Source organism: Thermobia domestica, chromosome 6 (genome assembly GCF_964235325.1).
Source record: "Thermobia domestica chromosome 6, izTheDome1.hap1.1, whole genome shotgun sequence".
Classification (NCBI taxonomy): Eukaryota; Metazoa; Arthropoda; class Insecta; order Zygentoma; family Lepismatidae; genus Thermobia; species Thermobia domestica.
Genome location: NC_137459.1, coordinates 19,058,794 through 19,078,943, shown reverse-complemented (window position 1 = coordinate 19,078,943; position 20,150 = coordinate 19,058,794). Strand labels below are relative to the sequence as shown.

Sequence of the window (20,150 nt, the reverse complement as noted above, 5' to 3'; positions counted from 1 at the left end):
AGAACAAAAATAGAAATTTCTGAAATTCAAGATCTAAGAGGATAGAAAGGGGGGTTGAATCTATTCTGTCTAGAAGCTTGAAATTTTCTAAGAGGAGTTTCGAGTAATTCTACTTCGAGAGGTGCATAGCTTTGTTGAAATGTTACATCATTATTACGAATTTCTTTTGAAGTGTTCACCATAGAGCCATGAAATTTCGTATACTACATATATTAACATACACAACATTGGATATCTCATACAAGAAGACGATTTGGCTATCGAAATTGCAGAAAGACTTAAGATTGATTTTTGGAAAATTCAGTTTGAGGGATGTACATTTTGAGTAAGAACATCCATGAAACGAAGAAAATATTCCAATTTTAGGTGGAAAAAAAATTTAAGTTGGTTACAATTTTGACAAAATATATTTATAGGTGCCTCTAAAAACATATATTTCGGGGAGACAGGGATTGACTACAAATTTACGTAACAATTTGTATGGATTGGAGTGAATCCACTGTTTTCAGATACGAAAAAAACGTTTTGACTCAGTCTTGACGTAGCGAAAAGTTATTTAACGAATAATTTAGGGAGCAACTGTTACTGTAACTTCAGCGAAATTCAACTTGCATTGAAAAGAATTTTGAAACAAGAATAATGTTTATATTTTTAAACTATTTTCCATAAACCTCATTCTCCCCGTGCGAAGAACGGATATTCTGCCAATACATGTATAATACGTCAACAGTTTTTCATTTTCTCCTAGTTTGACACTATGTTGTAAAACTAATCCTGCCTTCCTTCTACTGCAAGATTTTAAATTTCTCTTATTAATACTATCTCTGAATGAATCTACCAATTAGTGTGTTTTCCTATTTAACATAAAATTACATAATCTTTAATTTTACAGGAAACTACTGTAATCGCCGCTTCTGTTCCTGAGTTAACTGACGTTACAAATTGTATTGACTTATCAGGTAATCTAAGAAGTAGTGAGGCTTTTGCGCACGAGATGGCGTTAGTGTTCCAAATCTTCGCAGCGGGTCAGGCCTAACGTCAATCGACAGCTGACAATGGAAGTAGTACACGTGCAAAAAAATGTTGGCATTCTTGTAATCAGACGTAAGGTATTGTGTCGTGAAGATGAGTGATGTTTTCATAACACTGTGCTGCATTTTACAATTTTATTTCAGTAAAGACGCAAATGATATGTAGGCCCGTGAAGAAATTTGTGCTGTTTATGTGCAAAATACAACAACCTGAAGATGACTCTGGATGTATCGATGTCCAAGATGCTCCTTACAGTGGGTGAACAATCACATTGAATGACATTCTGGTAAAAGTCGAACAAGACCTGCACCGCCAAGGACCCAAATATCCATCACCAAACAGTGCTGAACCATTTGGAGATAGATGGCTACAAAGAGATGCTCGATGCTTGGGCGTCACATGATCTGATTCAAAAACTTTACTGATCGAATATCTATCAGTGAATGTCCACTAATATGTAACAAACTCGAGTCATTTCTAAAGCGGGTGATCATGAGTAAGGAAAAGTGGACAACCTACAACAAAACTGTGCGAAAATGATCATGGTCGAAGCGAGAAGCTCCACAGTCTGAAAAATAACCCATACTAACTTCCAGGAAGTTTATGTTATACGTTTGGTGAAATTGGGAAGGGCACCATGTATAATGAAGTGCTGCTACCGGGCAGAATGATACACTCGGACCCATATTATCGACATTTAGTGCCAGTGCACCTAGAAATTTAAAACAAACGGCCGGAGCTGGCCAACAGAAAGTGTTTCGTATACCACACTGACAATGCCAGACCACATACATCTTTAACGATCCGTCAGAAATTGAGAGAATTTGGGTGGGAAATTTTAATACATCCACCATATAGCCCGGATTGGCCGTGTGAGAGTATTATCTGTTTAGATCTCTTTAGAACCCCCTGAATGACATTTCACAATATATGTATTATCAATTTTGATCTTTCAGACAACCTGATATATATTTCTGCACCCAACTGTACACAGTAAGCGAGCACCAAAATCCGTCATTACTTAGTTTAATATTGACACTGTTTGCTTATTCGACTTTAAATCATTTAGTATTTTTAATTGCTAATACGAGCAGCACAATGTAATATTTTGATGGAACAAAAGAGCACAAACAAAACGGATAACTTTCTTATTACATTATTGTACGAATGCCACACACATACACAAACATGTAGTAAAAATGAAGTGAAATCCTTAAGTTTTACGTCCCACGGTTATGCCAGCTAGGCTAAAGGAGACGGCGATGAGAAATGAATGAAGAAAGTTGGGGGAAAACGGAAGACCCCCGAAAAAACCCACCACAAAGCTCACTTGGCGCAACATGGGAACGAACCAAGGACCCCATGCACCAGAGGAAAACGCTCTACCATAGAGCCACCGCCCCCCCCCCACACACACATACAGTAAAAAACATTCACTTATTATTATAATTATTTGTCAATACATCTTTGGGAACACGATGGCTGAGAGAGCATTCATGTCTAGTACGAGGATCCCTACCCTATCCGTGAATATTCTCACGCTTCACCAATTTTTCCCTAACCATTCACTTATGGTCAACTTTAGTTTGAAGGGTATAACAATGGGACGATAAACAAAATATTTCATTTTGCCAATAAATTAGGAAAGGATGGATTAAAGTTTCCTTTTCCGAAAGAATGAAATTCCCTATAAGATACTGAAAACTAAACTAAAATTAATCAAAAGTTAACGACAAAAGAGTATATGTAGATCGTATTACTAGGAACAGTACATTGACTAGGAAGTGGACATTTCTAGACTTCACATTAAAATATAACACCACAAAAAAACACTGAAAAAAATTCATTTTAAGAACATAACGTTTACAAAAAGTATTTACCTGGATAATCTAACACACTGATGGAATTTCACGTCTTCCAGTTCAACAGACTTGGATTTACCACGACCTGTGCTTTCAAACAATACTTTATCGTTTAGACCTAGTCTCAGTTCTGGCATCCCAGACAAATACACACGCATCTTTATAGCACCAACTATCTCACTCCGAAGGACATTTCCATTTGCATTGGCCTGAAAACAATTGACAGAGATTGATCAGTTAAAAACATTCAATTTTCAGTGGTAATGTTAAAGTACACTCTATTTAAAACAAGTATGGGACTTTGGCACTTGTCCGTATTGTTAATAGTTAGGAACTTCACTGCCCACAACTAACGAGTTGACGATTACAACTTAGAACGTCAGCCATATCATTATTTGTAAATCCTATTTAGTCTTTTAATGACCATATGTATAACTACGAAATTTTGGAGATTTTTTAAATACATATAAAATTCAAAATTTTCCTCATGTGACAATAGCTTGTAGTGGTAACTGGTGAATTTGCCAGCCTATTATGCAAATACACTGTACATTAGCGGGCATGTGATAAACACAAGTGATATATTTGTTGTACCGTCTGATTTAACATCAGAATACGTACATTAGATTTCTGTAGAACTGACCAACCGCGAATTTTGAGTTGAGATGAAACATGTTTAATTTGGCAGTTCCAAATCGTGGTTATATAGATAAAATATGTCATCTACGTATTAGTATTAGCGTAGTGTATTTACTTCTTGCGAGTTAAGCACTTTCAAATATATAAAACCAGTGAGTCAGTTCTCTTTTAATTATTAATGATTTTATTGTCTTATTTCTAACCTTGTGACCAAGGTTCCAGGAGAAATTTGAAATCTAGGAAGTGCAAGGTTTCTGTAAAAATCAAATTTATATCAGTAAAACTTCTAAGCATGTCATACCGAGTAAGATGATTGTTTTGGCTGAAAGAACATCTTGTTGCTTAAGCAAATCATTGACTTCCCTCGTTTCACACAGCTGGTCTTATACATTCCTCTACAATTCTTCCCTTTCCAAGAAATACCTAGTTATAACGCAAAAAATTATCGAACACATCGAAACGTTCGACCATAACTTTTTGTAATCGATTCTTACCAGGAGATTCACAGATTCTATGACGTCCAGAAACACTTCATTCTTCCTATACTTTATTCCCTCTGATCGCCAAGATACGGCATTTGTAACTGCCATGGGTGGACGGGGCTGAATTTCCAACTTGTGTCCTTCTTGGGTTATATACCTAAAATTCAAAAATTCACTGTAAAATAGGATACTAGCTGGTAAATAATATAACTAAAGCTACGATAATGCGTAGTATATAACTCGTCTAACTGGTTAACATCACGTTTCTGTAATTTTTACAAAGTATAACAATTTATTGCATCCAAATTATTTTAATTATACTAAACTACTTCAACAAGCTTGTTTCCTTCATCAGTAGCTCTGGGGAACTCAAATAAACATAGTTTCACTTGTCAGAATTGTCGCAGTTCCAGTACGCGAGCGAAACATACTTTACAATTTTCAATTTCAGTATTATCAGTAAGCCAGCGGTCACACATGAATAAACAAACACATTAAGTTTCTCTTAACCTTTAACTGTAGATAGATCCATGAGGGTAGCAAGTACTTTGAACACTGGCGTCTCTGGCATGTAAAATTTGGGGGAAACATCAAAGAAAGTGATTTAAATGGTACTACCTAGCCCAACCTGTTTATTAACTTCGATTCTATTTGTTACTTTTCTGCTTACCAACCGGACCCCCTAAAGTATATCAAGAACTCGATTACAATCGTTTCACAGCCTGAATATTATATTCCAAATAAATATAATTATTATTATTTATATGATATTCTGTCGTTAGTAAATAAATTAAATCAGAATTAAATATTGAATATTTTGTACTTCAAAATATAGGGGGGACGCGTCCCCCTCGTCAGAGACGCCCGTGACTTTTGAATAATTGAGACAATTAAGCTAAGACAGTTTATTTGTAAAAATCAAGTTTAAAAGAAGTAAAGTTACAGTTGAAGTCCATCGGTGAATTTTGAATTACAAACGCCGAAAGAAGGTTGACCTACGGACTTCCTTGTGTCACACGAAGAACGTCTACTAAATTACATCAGTTCTTCAATATATTAAATGAAAAAAAAAAAAAAAAAAAAAAATCCATGTACAGCCTGTGAGGCAAATTCACATTTAACAACAACAGAAAAGATACTTGTGTTCAAACGAATACAAATATATTTAAAGATACCATTTTCTCATTCCCGTGGTGAAATTGACGAAAAATTCTACAGAAACTAGTTAGAGTGTTCGGCCACTAAACTTGAACCCCGATAGGGAAGCATGGATGCTAACCATTAACCAATGCTTGCGCGGATCCTCATTTAAATTAAGATTTTGAACAAAGAAGAAGAGAAAGAAAGAGAACAGAAAGAAGACGTCTGCCATTTCCCAGACAAAGAGAGCGATAAAAAAATCCTTCCCCCCCCCCCCCCCCCCAAAAGCCATTCTATTTGATCCTTTGTATTTGTTTCTATGACAGCAGCAGTGACCAAGATTTCGTACCGTTACCAAGATTCTAAACACTGTTCTTTTTTATTTTTTTTTTTGGGGGGGGGGGGAATGTCCCGAGTATCATGGTTCTGACGCTCTCGCCTTTGGTGTGAACAGTTGTGGGTTCGATTCTTGGTGGGGACACTCAGTCGAAAAAGTGTCAAAGCCTTTTCAGGCCAGCCTTCATGAGTGCGGTTTTCCTTGTACACACCACGCAAATGACGGGATAGTATGTAACATAATGGTTCCAGGACGCTTCCTTTCTTCCCGATTACATTCTTCCTCCCCAGTTTCCCGAGCAGTGTGATCGTCGAGGGACATCATTTCTGATACGTGAAGGACTAACATGGCCATTGACGCCAAAAGCCCAGAAATATATTTCTAACCTGATCCATTTAAGATTTGATCCTTTACCAGTATGAAGTATTTATTAATGAAATGATGCTGTTTTGTTGTAATACATTCTACACACTGTACTGATAAACATGAGACTGGTCCACACGGTTGTTTTGACATATCGCTGTCTATTCTAAATCTTATAAATACAGTATAGTTACGTGCAATTTTCCAGATGACAAAAGGTAATTGCTATTCATAATGACTAATTAATATAGAATAAAAACATAACTTACTCTTGAAGAATTTTGCTGTCTGTCGTTTGTGGATATCCGAAATCTATGAGTTCATCCAGTAATTCATATATAACGACAAAATTGTCTCGGATGCTTTCTTCTTCTAGTTCTTTGAAGTATTCTATCATTACCTACAAATACAATTATTATCCTTCTTATAATGAATAAATGCAAATTATAAATCTATACTATTATATACAAAGAGTAGAAGTGACTAACTCATCAACGGTCAGGCCATACCACTATAGCTAGAAATGTTAAATTTGGACGGGTAACTCATTTTGTCAAGGAAGCACGGGATAAGAACAGATTTCTTTATATATATATAAAAAAGTATTCTAATGGATAATTTTTTAAAGCAACAATAGAGTATCTAATGAACTGCTAAAGTTAGAGTTATGAAATTCGGTTTATACATAGCTTGAACATTGTTTCAAAGGTTTCGAAAGTTTCGTTTTTAAAGGGATAATTTCTATATTTGAATATCCGTTTTTTATTTATTTTTTTAAATTCAGAAAATGTCTAACGTGAGAATTCACTTAATTTGAAGGTGTGAAATTCAGTATATGAACTCATAATAAAAAAATAAAGGAATGTGTTCCAATTTCTGAAAACCTCGTTCCTAAAGAGGAAATTTTTTTATGGTATACAAAGTTTCGATTATTGCACTCGTTTCTACAGGATGAAAGACAGCAATTTAAATAATACTGGGTCATTCTATTTCAAATTAACCAATGAAAATTCATGGTCTCAGATTTTGATAATATTTTGTACATTGAAAGACACGTTTGCGGATACTTATTTTCCAAAATAAAACTTTTCCAGCCCTTACAGTTAATTACTAATTAATTACGCAATTAGCTTCAAGGTCACGACTCAAAAACGTCTGGGGCCGCGGTGGCTCAGTGTAAGAGCGTTCACCTCTGGTGCTTGGGGTCCCGGGTTCGATCCCAGGCCCCGCCAAGTGAACTTTGTGGTGGACAAACACCGTGTGCGTGGGTTTTCTCGGGGTTCTCCCGTTTCCTCCTACTTTCTTCATTCCACCATTTCATTCATTACTCATCATCACCGTCTCCTTTAGCCTAACCGGCATAACCGTGGGACGTAAAACTCAAAGATTTCATTTCATTTCATTTTCAAAAACGTCTGATTTTGTATTTCATTATTTTAATAACCATAAGAGCAATGGAGCTAAAAATTTGCATCCGCATGTAATTTTGCCTGTAGATTTCAAATATGGAATCAAAACTAATGAATATTGTATACGTGAAGAGTTATAGCAGCATTTGTAGTATCAAGTTCGAGCCCCGGAATGAGCATGTGGTGAAAATTGTACGTGTGTGAACCAAATTTGGTTCTGGGTATTTGAGTCTAAGGGTCAAAATATAACTTCTAGTATGGGCGAGTGGACAAAAGACAACTGCGAACCAAATGAAGAAATGCACAGCAGTTTTGTAAATGGGCTGTGGATAATATCACATCCACTAAATATTTTTTGTATCAAATGAATATGTTCAGCAGCATTGCACGACTCAAGAAAATAGGTTTATCTCTGTGAAAACAATACCTGGAACAAGAAATAAACATGCTCTCATTCCTGATAGTGAAATAAGTTTAAAAATTGGACTAATTTCCTCTACATCAATGGAAAACCTACATAGAGTTTGGGTAGATACAACAGCACAAACAGAAGACATCAGAAGTAAAAGTCTTGGACCCATGAAAATTTATAGCGTATGTCTATCACTGCAAATGGTGGATTGGGATGGTGCTGGAATATTCTGAGGGATATCAGGACTACAACACAAAGTTCTTACACCCTGCAGGGCCCGATTCTACTTTTCACTGGTCTCGAACCGACGATATCGTACGGATGCCAGCTGGTCACATTCTTATTGATGCAATAGATCACATTTCTATCACAGCTAGTGGAACATCACATAGTGTGTCACATGATACTGTTAAAATTAACGAGTTATTCAAGAATTCCAGTAAACATTGATGCATTGTACAGTACATACAATGCTGATAGATAGTAGATGAGTCAACTGTTATTTTTGCTATAATTGTAGGCTACTGTGTGGAATAATTGTAATAAAAGTTATACAGTATCAAATAGCCTATATCATTACTTCAGAAACTCATTATGAGGCAAAAGACACATTCAGAATTTTTGGGGGGCCTTAGGTTCAAATACCCAAAACAAAATTTGGTTCACACGAAATATAGGTATTTCTTAACCATGTGCTAAAATTTTACCCATGTACAACTTTCCCCACAGGCTCATTGTGTAAAAGCTTGCAAAATAGTATACGCAATTAAATTTAGTGAACAAGTTATTAATCAGAATTACTTATACAGTAAAACCTGCCTTCAACGGACCCTTCGCTAAACGGAAAACTATCTTAAACGGAAAAATTGCACGGTCCCATGAATTTTGGAGTGAAAAACATGTAAAAATCCCTTCATTAAGCGGAAACTGTGTTATGCGGGCAACGGAAAGCAAAATGAACCTTTAACGAAAAATTCTGAGTTCCGGACTACAGCGTTTAGAAAATGTTAGACATTCCGTGGGAGAGTAAATATATACATTACACTGTCTGCGACAAAGTCTTCGTTCTTTTGTTAAATCTTTCTGGGCAGTGTTGAACTCCCCCAATCACTACTCATTCTCTCCCACAATTTGTTCTTAATCTCCCCCTTAATCAAGAATTATCGACGAATACGAGGTGGAAAGAGTAGAGGAGTACGGTACCGAGTTCGAGAAAGAGTGTAGAATAGAGACGTATCAAGATGCTCTCACAAGTTCAAAGGAATTACAACAATTTGCCTTATGGAAAATTTACTTAGTGTAGTTTCTCAGGCTAAAATGTGTGTGTAAAGTCGAGCATCCAAGCAGTAATGTACACAGAAAACCTTGCTTGATTATTGGAGAACATAAAGAAAACGCGTGCATAGCATATTTTGTATTCAATTTAAATTTGTTTGTGTATTAACTCGTAGAACAAAGAAATACTGTAATTGAATAAGGTAGGCCTACGTACAGCAATATATTTTCTCAGTAAGTCCATTATGAACACTTTAAAAAAAAAAAAGTCCTCCATTAAACGGAAACCTGACTTTAACGGGAATTTTTGCGAGTCCTGCTCGATTGAGCTAAAGAAAGGTTTCACTGTATTTATATACTTACTGGGGGTGACAAAGGAAGCTATTACAGTTACTTTATTTTCGTATTAAAATTTCAGAATATAAGTGGTTTAGCTTTCCATATGTTGTAGTTTATTTAGGGGAACGAAAAAATAAAATTTCATTTGACCAATGGGACACTCAAAGGAAACGGCTGTGAGTCGATTTTTGTAAATGAAAGTATACTGAATACATTTTACGTTACATGCTCAAATGAATATTCAAAAGGCAAACATATAGAGATTACTGCATGATAAGCACTTACCCAATAATACGCAGTTTCCTTTGGTGTATTATTTATAAAAGAAGTGAAAGCGTAGTATGTGACAGAAATGAAGATTCTGCTAGACACACTAAAGTTTTTCTTTTCTCTTCTTTCTTTTTTTTAAATACAGATCATGCATCCATGAATAATGTAAATGCTACATGCGGTGAAGAAGACAACTTTCAAAGCAGCACAAAGTAGATGCTGAATGCAAAAGCAAGGATTAGAACAAAAATATATTGTTTTCCCTTAAGAGAATGATCATTGTTACCTGAACAATTTTATGCAGAAAAACAAAAACCAAAGCTATATTGGCATTCTTCTTAGTTATGGACACAATATAGAGATTATTGTATTTAATATATGCGAAGGTACATTCTGTGGTTTGCAAAATAGGAGTCAACATTCCTTCCTCTTCCTTCTCCATTAGCAAAGGCATAAACTTTTCTATCACACCGAGGTCTATGTCCCCTCGATAGTTTCGGGAAATAAGGACCTGAAAGAGAAACAAAAAAGTACATTTTCATTACTATGAAATACGAAGCAACAACAGATCTATCGTATGTGGATTGCTATACATTTTAACACTTTGAAGATATTGTTCGCTATAGGATTTGATGCATAATACATTTAGACTTCAACTAACTATGGTTTTTCTTGTCCAATATTTTCTTTCAGCGCGAGGCCGCGGTGGCTCAGTGATAGAGCGTTCACCTCTGGTGCATAGGGTCCTTGGTTCGATCTAGCTCGCGCTAAGTGAGCCTTGTGCTGGACGAACACCTTGTGCGTGTTTTTTTCCGTTTCCTCCCACTTTATTCATTCATTTCCCATCATTACCGTCTCATTTAGCCTAGCCGGCATAACAGTGAGACGTAAAATTTAAATATTCCATTTCATTTTCTCTTCCAGCGCCCACACACTAAGAAAAACAAGCATGAAAACTGTCTGCTTGTTTTTTCGGGATAAGAATTACCATTCATCTTTTAGTCTATGAAAACAAATAACGAATGAAAAACCTACAGACTATCTCTCTCCATGACTGCAGCAAATATATTTGCTGCAACATCTCTCGACACAGCCCCATGACAAAACACCTTACTAATATTTCTAACTACAAAATACAAAGATATTTAAACAAATTAACTTTACGAAGTTTTCTCTAAATTAGGTCATATCGACTAAATAAATAAGTTGTGAATACTAGCTAAAAATATTTCAGGTATTCACTACCATGAGCAATTACAGTGATTAGCTACGTGGATGAACTTCAGGATTCATTGCCTGTGATGGTTTCCAGTTTTATCGAGAATACGCCATTTTCTCGATTATTTTCCACAATAAAATTAATTTGTATCAAGGTTCTGAAGCACATCAGATAAACATTGTTCGACAATACGATTGTTGAAGCGCTTATTGTTTTACAACCTTCACTTTTGTTTGCCTGGAAATAAAACTTTCAGCATTTTAGTGTCCATAACAAAAGGACACACAGTCTTTCCCCTTAAAATGCCCTATTTTTTGGCCCATAACAGGAAATAAAAAGAATGAAAGTGAATTATTTTGGCTTAATTAACGTCTTTAGTTGAAGCCAAAATAGTAAATTGCTCTACTTGTGGTTGTAAGAATATGAACTTTTTTTTAGACGAAGGTGGCCAGGTCTCTTTACCAAGATTTATATTATTGCCTTATCAATATTTGTTACTGGCAAAAGTTTTTGAACATGCTCTTTACGTGAATGAGGGTAGAATAATATAACAGCAAATGAACGATAATTAGATAGGAAGTAACTACAGAAAGCAAACACCCACGTAAAGTGTTCCACCACTTAGTTACACATTCACTATTGTTGCAAAACAGTATTAGGTATTATTATACTCCATTTTCGTACTACTACTAAATCAAACTAATACATGGTTAGCATAAATGATTCATTTGTTTTGAAAAGGCTATATTTTCAAAAGTATTACAAGTACACACATGAAAGATGCGTATATGAAAATAACCACGAACTTAGCAAGTTTACATTGTGTGGCACCACGAGTTCATTATCTTTCCGATCGGGTGTGGCAGTACGAGGTTAGCACCTGCTTGAATCTGCCAAATGTTCGTCTGTTATAGCTGTGCAACGCGCTTTCAGAAGAGAGTATGGAAAAGAACCGCCATGCAAACAAAACATTTTGCGGTGGTATCGGAAATTCAAGGACACTGCTTGCTTCTGTCAAGGAAAAGGCACTTGGCCTCCCAGATCTCATGATTTAACGCCCTGCGACTTCTTCCTGTGGGGATACGTTAAGGACCTTGTTTACGTACCCTCACTACCGCAATCCTTAGCCTAGCTCAAAGAACGCATCAGTGCTGCAGTTCAGACAATTGACAGGACTATGCTACAAAATGAACGGAATGAACTCGAGTATCGTCTGGACGTGTGTCATGTCACCAAAGGGGCACATATTGAACATTTGTAAAGGGTGTATAAACTTTGTGAGTTTGTGGTTCTTTTCATATAACTTTCATGCATGTACAATGCGCGGCAAAAAACCTGCAACATGAGCATATAAGTTTATTGTGAAATGACGAAGTCTTTTGTTCCAAAATAAGTGTGCACGGGAGGAGACGAGGTTTATGCTGGCGTGATTCGTTCCACTTAGACGTTATGTTCATTCCCTGTGCTGTTAGGCGTAGTTTCACAATAAACTTACATCCTCATGTTGCAGGTTTTTTGCCGCGGATTGTACATGTAATACTTTTGAAAATACAGTATTTTCAAAATGCATGAATCATTTATTCTAGCCCTGTATTTTAAGTATATTCTCTAAAAAAATCTATCCTTGGAGAAAAATATTATAAACATAATAAAAGTATCATAAACCCTATTTGATCACAATGAATCCCTTCACGGGCTTGTGATTAACTCGTGTGCTTTCGAATTTAACCTCCAGTCAAGTCACAAAGAGTCGAAAGACAAATGAAAAGAGTAGTGGTAAAGATCCCACTTTCAGCAGTACGTACCGTCTAATACACCCTCGATACTAAAATAGGACGTTATATATTAACTACTCAATCAATCAAATACAATTCCATTTATAGCAAATCCATTCAATGATCTACATTAATGTAAATGCTACTGACATTTTAGCCTACTCATTTTAGCTCATTACGCTTCATATTTTTGAGTGTGAAGCACTATGACACAAGAGAAATGCACGTTAAAGTCATATCACATATCACATGGACAAGCTGCCAAGCATTAATATCGATTCACTATACATGCATGCAATCCGTCTCAACTTTTAAATGGAAGTCAGACATCGTTTATATTCTGAAATTCGCATGCTCATAAAAAGATTTGGAAATTCAAGGGTCCAATATCATACAATGAAGGTTCATGCTACGATTCCACTATGCTTTATCTTCATTCGAGACGAAACACCAAGCAAAATGCACGCTTATTAAAGAACAATTAACACCACTTATATGATCTTACCTTCCCTTTGACATCGAGAATGTAAATTGCTGATGATGACATTGCAACGTACTAACAATCATCTGCACTTCTTCAACCTCAAGTAGTAGCTGAAAGAAAAAATCAAGTTATAAACTCTGTCATCAAGAATACTTACACTAGAACGAATGCTGATAATAATATGATGATGTTAGAGGTAATTAGCAATGAAACGCTGCTACTCACGTACGCAGTTCTATAACCCATCAGTGAAACTCAGGATCTAGACAAAGTGTTGATACAAACTTCAAGCCATCGTAAATAGCCATTTGGAAGCTCCCAAAACGAGACATGTAAGTGTAGGTAACATGGAGTATGTTGGCTTGACATTGAGATCACAATGTTTTAACCGCCGTTATTTGTTCCACATGGAGTGTAGTACAAACAAAGATATGAAACGATATGCGTCTGCATAAATCAAGTAAGACCGTGAGATACTCAATCCTCCACAGAACTCTCTAGGTGGCGTACACAAAGCCCGAGTGGCGTCACAATACAGACTGGTAACGCTGCTCGACGAGCCTACGAAGCAGCTTTAACCTACAAGCAGCAGGAGCGACTCGTTCACTTTGAACTCGACAACAGAAGGAGCAACTAGTGAGTTCTCAACGTTAAGAAATAAGGAGAAACATGTTTCACCAGTTAACGTAACTATGACTAGCGTTATTTTGAACAAACAACGGGCGAATATTTAATCAATCTTTATACTGTAATAGAGTTTGAACGTATAAATGAGTATTGGGCCTCAGCCTAACAAATATTGTGTTTTAAAGTTCAATGGTTTTGACTCATCCACCTAGTTTAGTGCCCCATTTCGTTAGTTGTTACCTTTCCTTGCAGGTGGCTTATCTATGTTTCTGAGCAAGTTACGAGGAAGCGCATTCCTGCTATTTGCTACATTGGTCGACAATAGGTCAAATTTTCACTTGTTATGAGGGTTTGTTGGTCCTCTGTTCATTTAATTTCGGATGTTACTTTATGATCCTTTTAATTAAATGAGCCAGCGCCCATATTCTCAGGATTACCCGTGTGTTCGTCTATCAGATCATAAAGAGATCAGCAGACGTCCACTACCATGAATTACAGAAGCTAAAACCTTTCAAAACATTTCGTTATGCAATCTACAACTAACAATATCTAGGCTGTTCTATAACAAAAATAAATAATTCAGGAACCTGAGTTGATTAAGGCTCTTTATTAACTTCACTTTCCATTTGTTAATATTTTAGTAAATAACTTAAAGAAAATGAAAAGTATAAAATAAGTAGGAAGTGAGTAAGGTAGTACCTACAAAATGATATTAAATAAACTAATCACTGTTTTCAAACCGTGTTTTATACCCCAGAAATTTGGGTGCGCGGTTTATGACGTCATAAATGTTGAGCATCCAAATTTATACACTACGTAAATTTATACATTACACATTGCAGATACTATTTACCTTGCTCCTTAAATATTCACGTTGACTAGCTATTCTAAACAAAGCTTTTCTGCAGTATTTTACGTCTGCCTGTTAATGCTATATACCTACTGCTAATTTTCTTAAAAATTGCGTTTATGATACCATACTTATTTTAGAAGGTTTGTGGCATCTTGTAAAAATAAATGCATCGTAAATTTCCTTGAAATTTTAACTATTTCTAATTAAAAGGCCAATCTATTCCAAGCTCCATTAACAATTTTGCCGGTATAAATTCTGAATGACATGTCACAATGGAAAATCCGTATCTATGCAAATAGAAGTCTTTGGTTTTTAACAAAGAAAAAAAAAAAATACTCGCTAAAGCACCAATATTGCAATTCAACACACATGCATTTCAACGATCAATCGTTGTCTTCCTCAGTTCACGTTTCTTAAGAAATTCACTGGGATATTTGTATTGGCTCTTCATATCAAGTGGAGTCACGTCTACAGTGTGCTGGGCATACGTATATAAGTTATACGCTTCCATTAAACCGACAGAGCTTTTCTGCAGTATTTTACGTCTGCCTGTTAATGCTATATACCTACTGCTACACACACAGTCTTATTCAGAGACGCTTTCATGTTTCATTAGCACCCTACTAAGACTTTAAAAATGTTTTGACTACTGCGTCATGCTAACTTCCGTATTTAGAAACAGACTGCTTAGGCCTATGTTACCCATGATTCATATCGAAAAAGACCAGCCACAACTTTTCTGCAGGTTTATCCAAACACATCAGGAGAAATGAAAACAAGTATTATATATTCCCTTCTTCCATCCAATAGGCTATGTTAATTAAAGATTCAACGAAAACAAATCTATAAAATTACATAATTGAAGTCACTGAAAATATACCGTTTACAGACACATTGATATCATCCACAGAATTCGATGAATAAGTTGTAAATACTTACATACATACATTTCAACACGACATCACTTCTTAATTCTTGCCCTCTTTAGTATTTTTATCTCCCTGCAACAGGTGTCGGTGTTCTTGAACAATGCACTGGACAAGTCATGAACATCTACTTATCATTACCTTATTACTAATCTTTATAGGAAGACAATTAATTACTAGAATAAAATGTTTTAAGCATCACTCTGTCAAAAACACGTAAAATCTGACAGTCGCATAGCCTGGTTCGTAAGAAACTGAAGTTAGTAGTGTTTCCTGATTCTTGTCTAATTGGGTCCATAGTTCTGACTTTTTAAAGGACGTCGTTTCGACGGAACAGCTTTGAGAATACAATCGGTGAGATAACTGAGGCACCGTTCCTGAAGCACCATTGGAGTGAATATAAACTGTGTAGCAAAAGTCAAAATAACACGAAAGTAATGTTAAATAGGTAAAGCGTGCATAATATATAAATCATATCTTGTACAAAAAACGAAAGTCGTCTGTTATTTCTTTCTTGTCTATAGCGCTGGTGTTAAAACATCAGTGAGGTAAATAGCTGACTGATTTGTGTACAGAGTTTGGTACTGATATTGAAAGTACGACCTGTAGGAGTTGTGAACTTTGTGGGTGGGTGTTTCCGGCGAACCTTAGTGATTGGCATCCACACTTTGTCATTCGTACATAGTTTAAAAGAGGTTCTTGGGCCATGGAAATGGAAAAAGTGATCAAAAAGATCGTTATTTTCCTGACTGGTGTCTTCAATTCCTCAATCTACCATTTCTGTCATAAATACAGGCTACGGTATCATTAGGTGCAAATTATAACATGCTATGTTCTGGAAGTACTGCAATTAGTACATTCATCTCATTGTGAGTATTCATAAAATCTAATTTGTGTTTTCGTCAAAAGTACAAATCTATGATATAGTCTGGTATTAATAATTCTTTCACAAATAGCAAATTTCGAATTTCTTGCTGTTTGACTGCACTTCTGATAAAACATAGATAAATTGTATGCCTGAGATACTATATCAACACAAAACTTGCACATTTGTTCAGTTTTTAAAATCGTGAATTTCACATCACTGCAACAACTTATAACTCAGAAACTACTCAAGTCTCAGTAATGCAATTTTACTCACTTGTTACTACATAACTATCGTCTATTTTGTACAAATTTGGGATTTTTCACTTCCGTCCTCCCTGAGAAATTTGATGGTGAAAATACACGAATTTCCAAAAAATCAAGTATAACGTTCTCAGATCTGAAACTTGTATGGGATGTTGTTTACAAACTAGTCTCTATGTGGACAAATTGAAGGTCAGTCTCATTTATTTCGTTTCAAAATGTACATTCTAAAATTGCAATTTCAAGGTTTCCACCCTCAAGGTTCAGAGCTTCTTTTTTCAACGTTCTAAAGTACATCTCAAAGTGCACAGAACACATAATATTGTCCGTTCCATTATCTTTCATATGGTTTCGGTTTGAACTCATTATCTTTAAAACCTAAAAAGTTACAGCGTTTAACGGAATCCTTTGAAAAGTGCAAAATACGCTCAGGCGCCTATAAAAATGGCCGCCACAAACAAACCTGCGCGGCTAAAAAATGAATGAATACCCGTTTTTAACTACCTAAATGTGGTACGATCTTAGGAAAAAATTCAAAAATAAATTTTGTCGCCAACCTTTGACCTGGAAATTATTCGATTTCATTTGGATTGACCCAACAACAAATGTCCCTACTTGAAGCCGTGGTTCTGTACGATCAATAGATTCATCAGCACCAAAGTGGGTTTCAGAAACCTTGAACTGGAAGCAATGTTTAACTTCAGAAAACGAATTTGCCTTATAACACACTACATATGGTGATACTGCTTCAACACACTGGGCTGGCTGTGTGTCTGGAATTGCCTTGATGTCCTCCAAGCAGATACCAAATTCTTCTTTCTTATTTAGCAATTTTTCCCTCGGAGAAATTTCAACACACCTAGTGTCGAAACCTCAGTATTATTGAACTGTGATTAGTTCTGGGGTTGAGACTCCTCCGGACCAGATCTCTACATCCTCGTGACAGAACTGAGCACTCCACTGCCGAGGAATGGTACAATATTTCTCTGGAAACCTTCCATGACGAATCAAATCTGTTCTGCAGGCTAACGGTCCTCCCACGCCGTACTTAGGTAAATTGCAATCTTTGTCTTGCTATATTCACCCTAACAAGACAAAATCGTCTCATGTCCAAATCAGCTTCTTTTCATTTTAACTCTTTCCTAACATTCTGATGATCGTAAAGAGTTTCGAGCGATACTAAGCGGACAAACATTAAGTATAGCGGTTTTGTACTCCGAAAGTGCAGTGGCGGGTGATATCTGCTGTCCCCAGCGACTTATAGTAGAATAAATGAATTTTAGGTATAGTTTATGGTTACTTTGATGTTGGTAAGTAATATATAGTCACTTCTCTCATGCAAGTGTAAGTTTAATCTGACGCTAAGGAATGACCCATCGCTACACTAAATCCACCCCGCAATTTGTACTTGATTCTTTTTAGAAAAGAAATAAATAACTAACCGCCCTTACTCTTGTGCATTCACAAAGTTGAGCCCACAGAGAAGTAGGGAAATAATTCGCTGATGAAAAATAGTTTCGGGTTAAGTGCCAGAAAACGGGACCAGAAATATAAAAAAAACTTAAAATTTACAGAAAAAAATTTTTAGATTGGTTATTTTGGTGAAATTCACACTAACAAAACAAGTTTAATGTGGTATTTTGAAGTGAGAAAAGGTGGGTGTTGTTAATACTATTTTAAGTGAAGGCACGCTAACGTCAAACATTAGGATGCAATGAGGAAATTAGTTTCCCATATTCAAAGATGACAGTTCCAAGTAACGGGTGGCGAAGAAGAAGAGTTACTACGTTTCGTGTAGCGGTATGGATTATTGAAATTGAGCACAAAATATGGCAAATTTAGGAAAGCATTGAAAATAAACAAATAGAGGATTCAAATGTGAACATCGTGTTGATGGAGTGAAAAAAAAAAAAAAAAAAAAAAAGTGAGCACATGGAATGTTATTCATCAGTACCAGAGTACGTATTTAAGTCCTATAACACAAACCGTAAAGGTAAGTAATAGCAGTGAATGTGTTAAGAGAGGAACTAACGTAACGTAATGTTTTCAGTAACATCCTCGTTTACGCGCATACATAAGATCGCTGACGCATCTGCTCCTTATGGACGCACCCCATCGCTCCAGCTTGGTCTGCTTGCTGTGCTCCTCCTCTGACTCGGTTCGACAGCATTCGTGCTTTTTAGTGGTCGCCTACCACAGATTGGTTTGTGATTTCTACACGTAGTTTTTGTGGCATAGTCCTGACACAGTGCAAAAGGATGAAACCCTTTCAAAGTGAATGTGCACAGATGAATTCTTGAGAAAGACTTTCTAAAGCAATGACAGTGAATATCCTGATAAATGACAAAATCTTAATATTTTTAAGCCTGAAAAAGATAACTCTTTCACCTTTAGGCAAGGCGGTGATATCCTGTCACTGTTAGTATTATTCACAGTTTCCTTGCTCTTCCCAATTCACATGGATGTAGTTTTTACATTTTCTCACAAGATGATGTTGCTGTTCCTCACCCACATAGTATTGCCGAGCGAGCATTAGTGAGTGAAGGCTGGTTAGAGCCCAGTAGGACACGTTGTTTTCTGTCTTTCGTTCTTGAGAACTGGAACTGCGCCTGTCACTGCTTTTGTCCTGAGAAATACTGGACCACTTTGCGGTACAAAGACCAGTTTCTGATACTCTTCTTATAAGTAACAAATTTAAACCGTAAAAGTGTCACGATTCTCACGATAGCTCATCAATTTTCACTTACATTCTTTGAAAATCAACTAACTTGTACCCTAGTCGACCGGCAGTTTTACCGGTAAAGCAATGACCTTAAAATTTACATCGTACAATGTAGGGACTATTGGGTTACAGACGAAGATCAATGCAAATTTGACTATAGCCTACAAAAGTAAACGTTAAGCAAAATCCTGATATCATTTACACTTTTACCTTCATTAAGTACTGTGCAATCATTAATCTCTTCAGCTGTCTACGAAATTTGCTCTAGCAGAAGATATCAATAAAACCGTCTAGTTCAAAATCTTCATCACTAAAATTTATGTAATTATTAAACTTACGAAAGACATTTTCTAGATACTTTTACATAATAATATATAAAAATAACTTATCTATTGACCTAATTGATAAATAAACAGAGCGAATAGAAAGGTACAGTTACGAAAAGCTTACCTGGACACTAAAATCTTAAGAACAACATATTCTTCACGAGAATGTTCCGCCTACCATTACAAAATCTTTTATAAAACAAATATGAAATATAACACGAATCACACTGTTAATTCAAGATTTATGTTTCACTCCTACTCTTCACACCACAACATTGAAACAACACCTGCAATCAACCCCTCCCACAGATCCGTTCATACGACAGGTAATCTGTGAGAAACCTATGAGAAATTCAGCAGCTCCCCAACTTACGTCATTTATCACCAATGGGCATATTCCATAACAGTTTGCGTCAACAAAATTTAAGCATACTGATTTACTTCACGATAATACAGCAATTAGGCCTATAATGATATTTTGCACATTTTTGGGTTGTGTTGATGTAGGTAGAATTTTGTGAAGACATAGT

The 20,150-nt window shown here is 36.0% G+C and overlaps 1 protein-coding gene across 1 annotated transcript in view; it reads right to left on the bottom strand.

Annotated features, from left to right (window-relative positions):
- AP-1mu (adaptor protein complex 1, mu subunit) overlaps positions 1-19,948 on the bottom strand; it is a 29,981-nt gene extending 10,033 nt beyond the window's left edge. The window contains exons 1-6 of the mRNA XM_081761366.1: positions 19,745-19,948; positions 13,060-13,148; positions 9,847-10,071; positions 6,125-6,255; positions 4,028-4,172; positions 2,913-3,103 (exon numbers count right to left, since the gene is read on the bottom strand). Of these exons, the coding sequence (XP_081617492.1) occupies positions 2,913-3,103; positions 4,028-4,172; positions 6,125-6,255; positions 9,847-10,071; positions 13,060-13,101 (734 nt within the window). The 5' untranslated portion in view covers positions 13,102-13,148; positions 19,745-19,948. The remainder of the gene's footprint in view (positions 1-2,912; positions 3,104-4,027; positions 4,173-6,124; positions 6,256-9,846; positions 10,072-13,059; positions 13,149-19,744) is intronic.
- Positions 19,949-20,150: the final 202 nt, after the last annotated feature.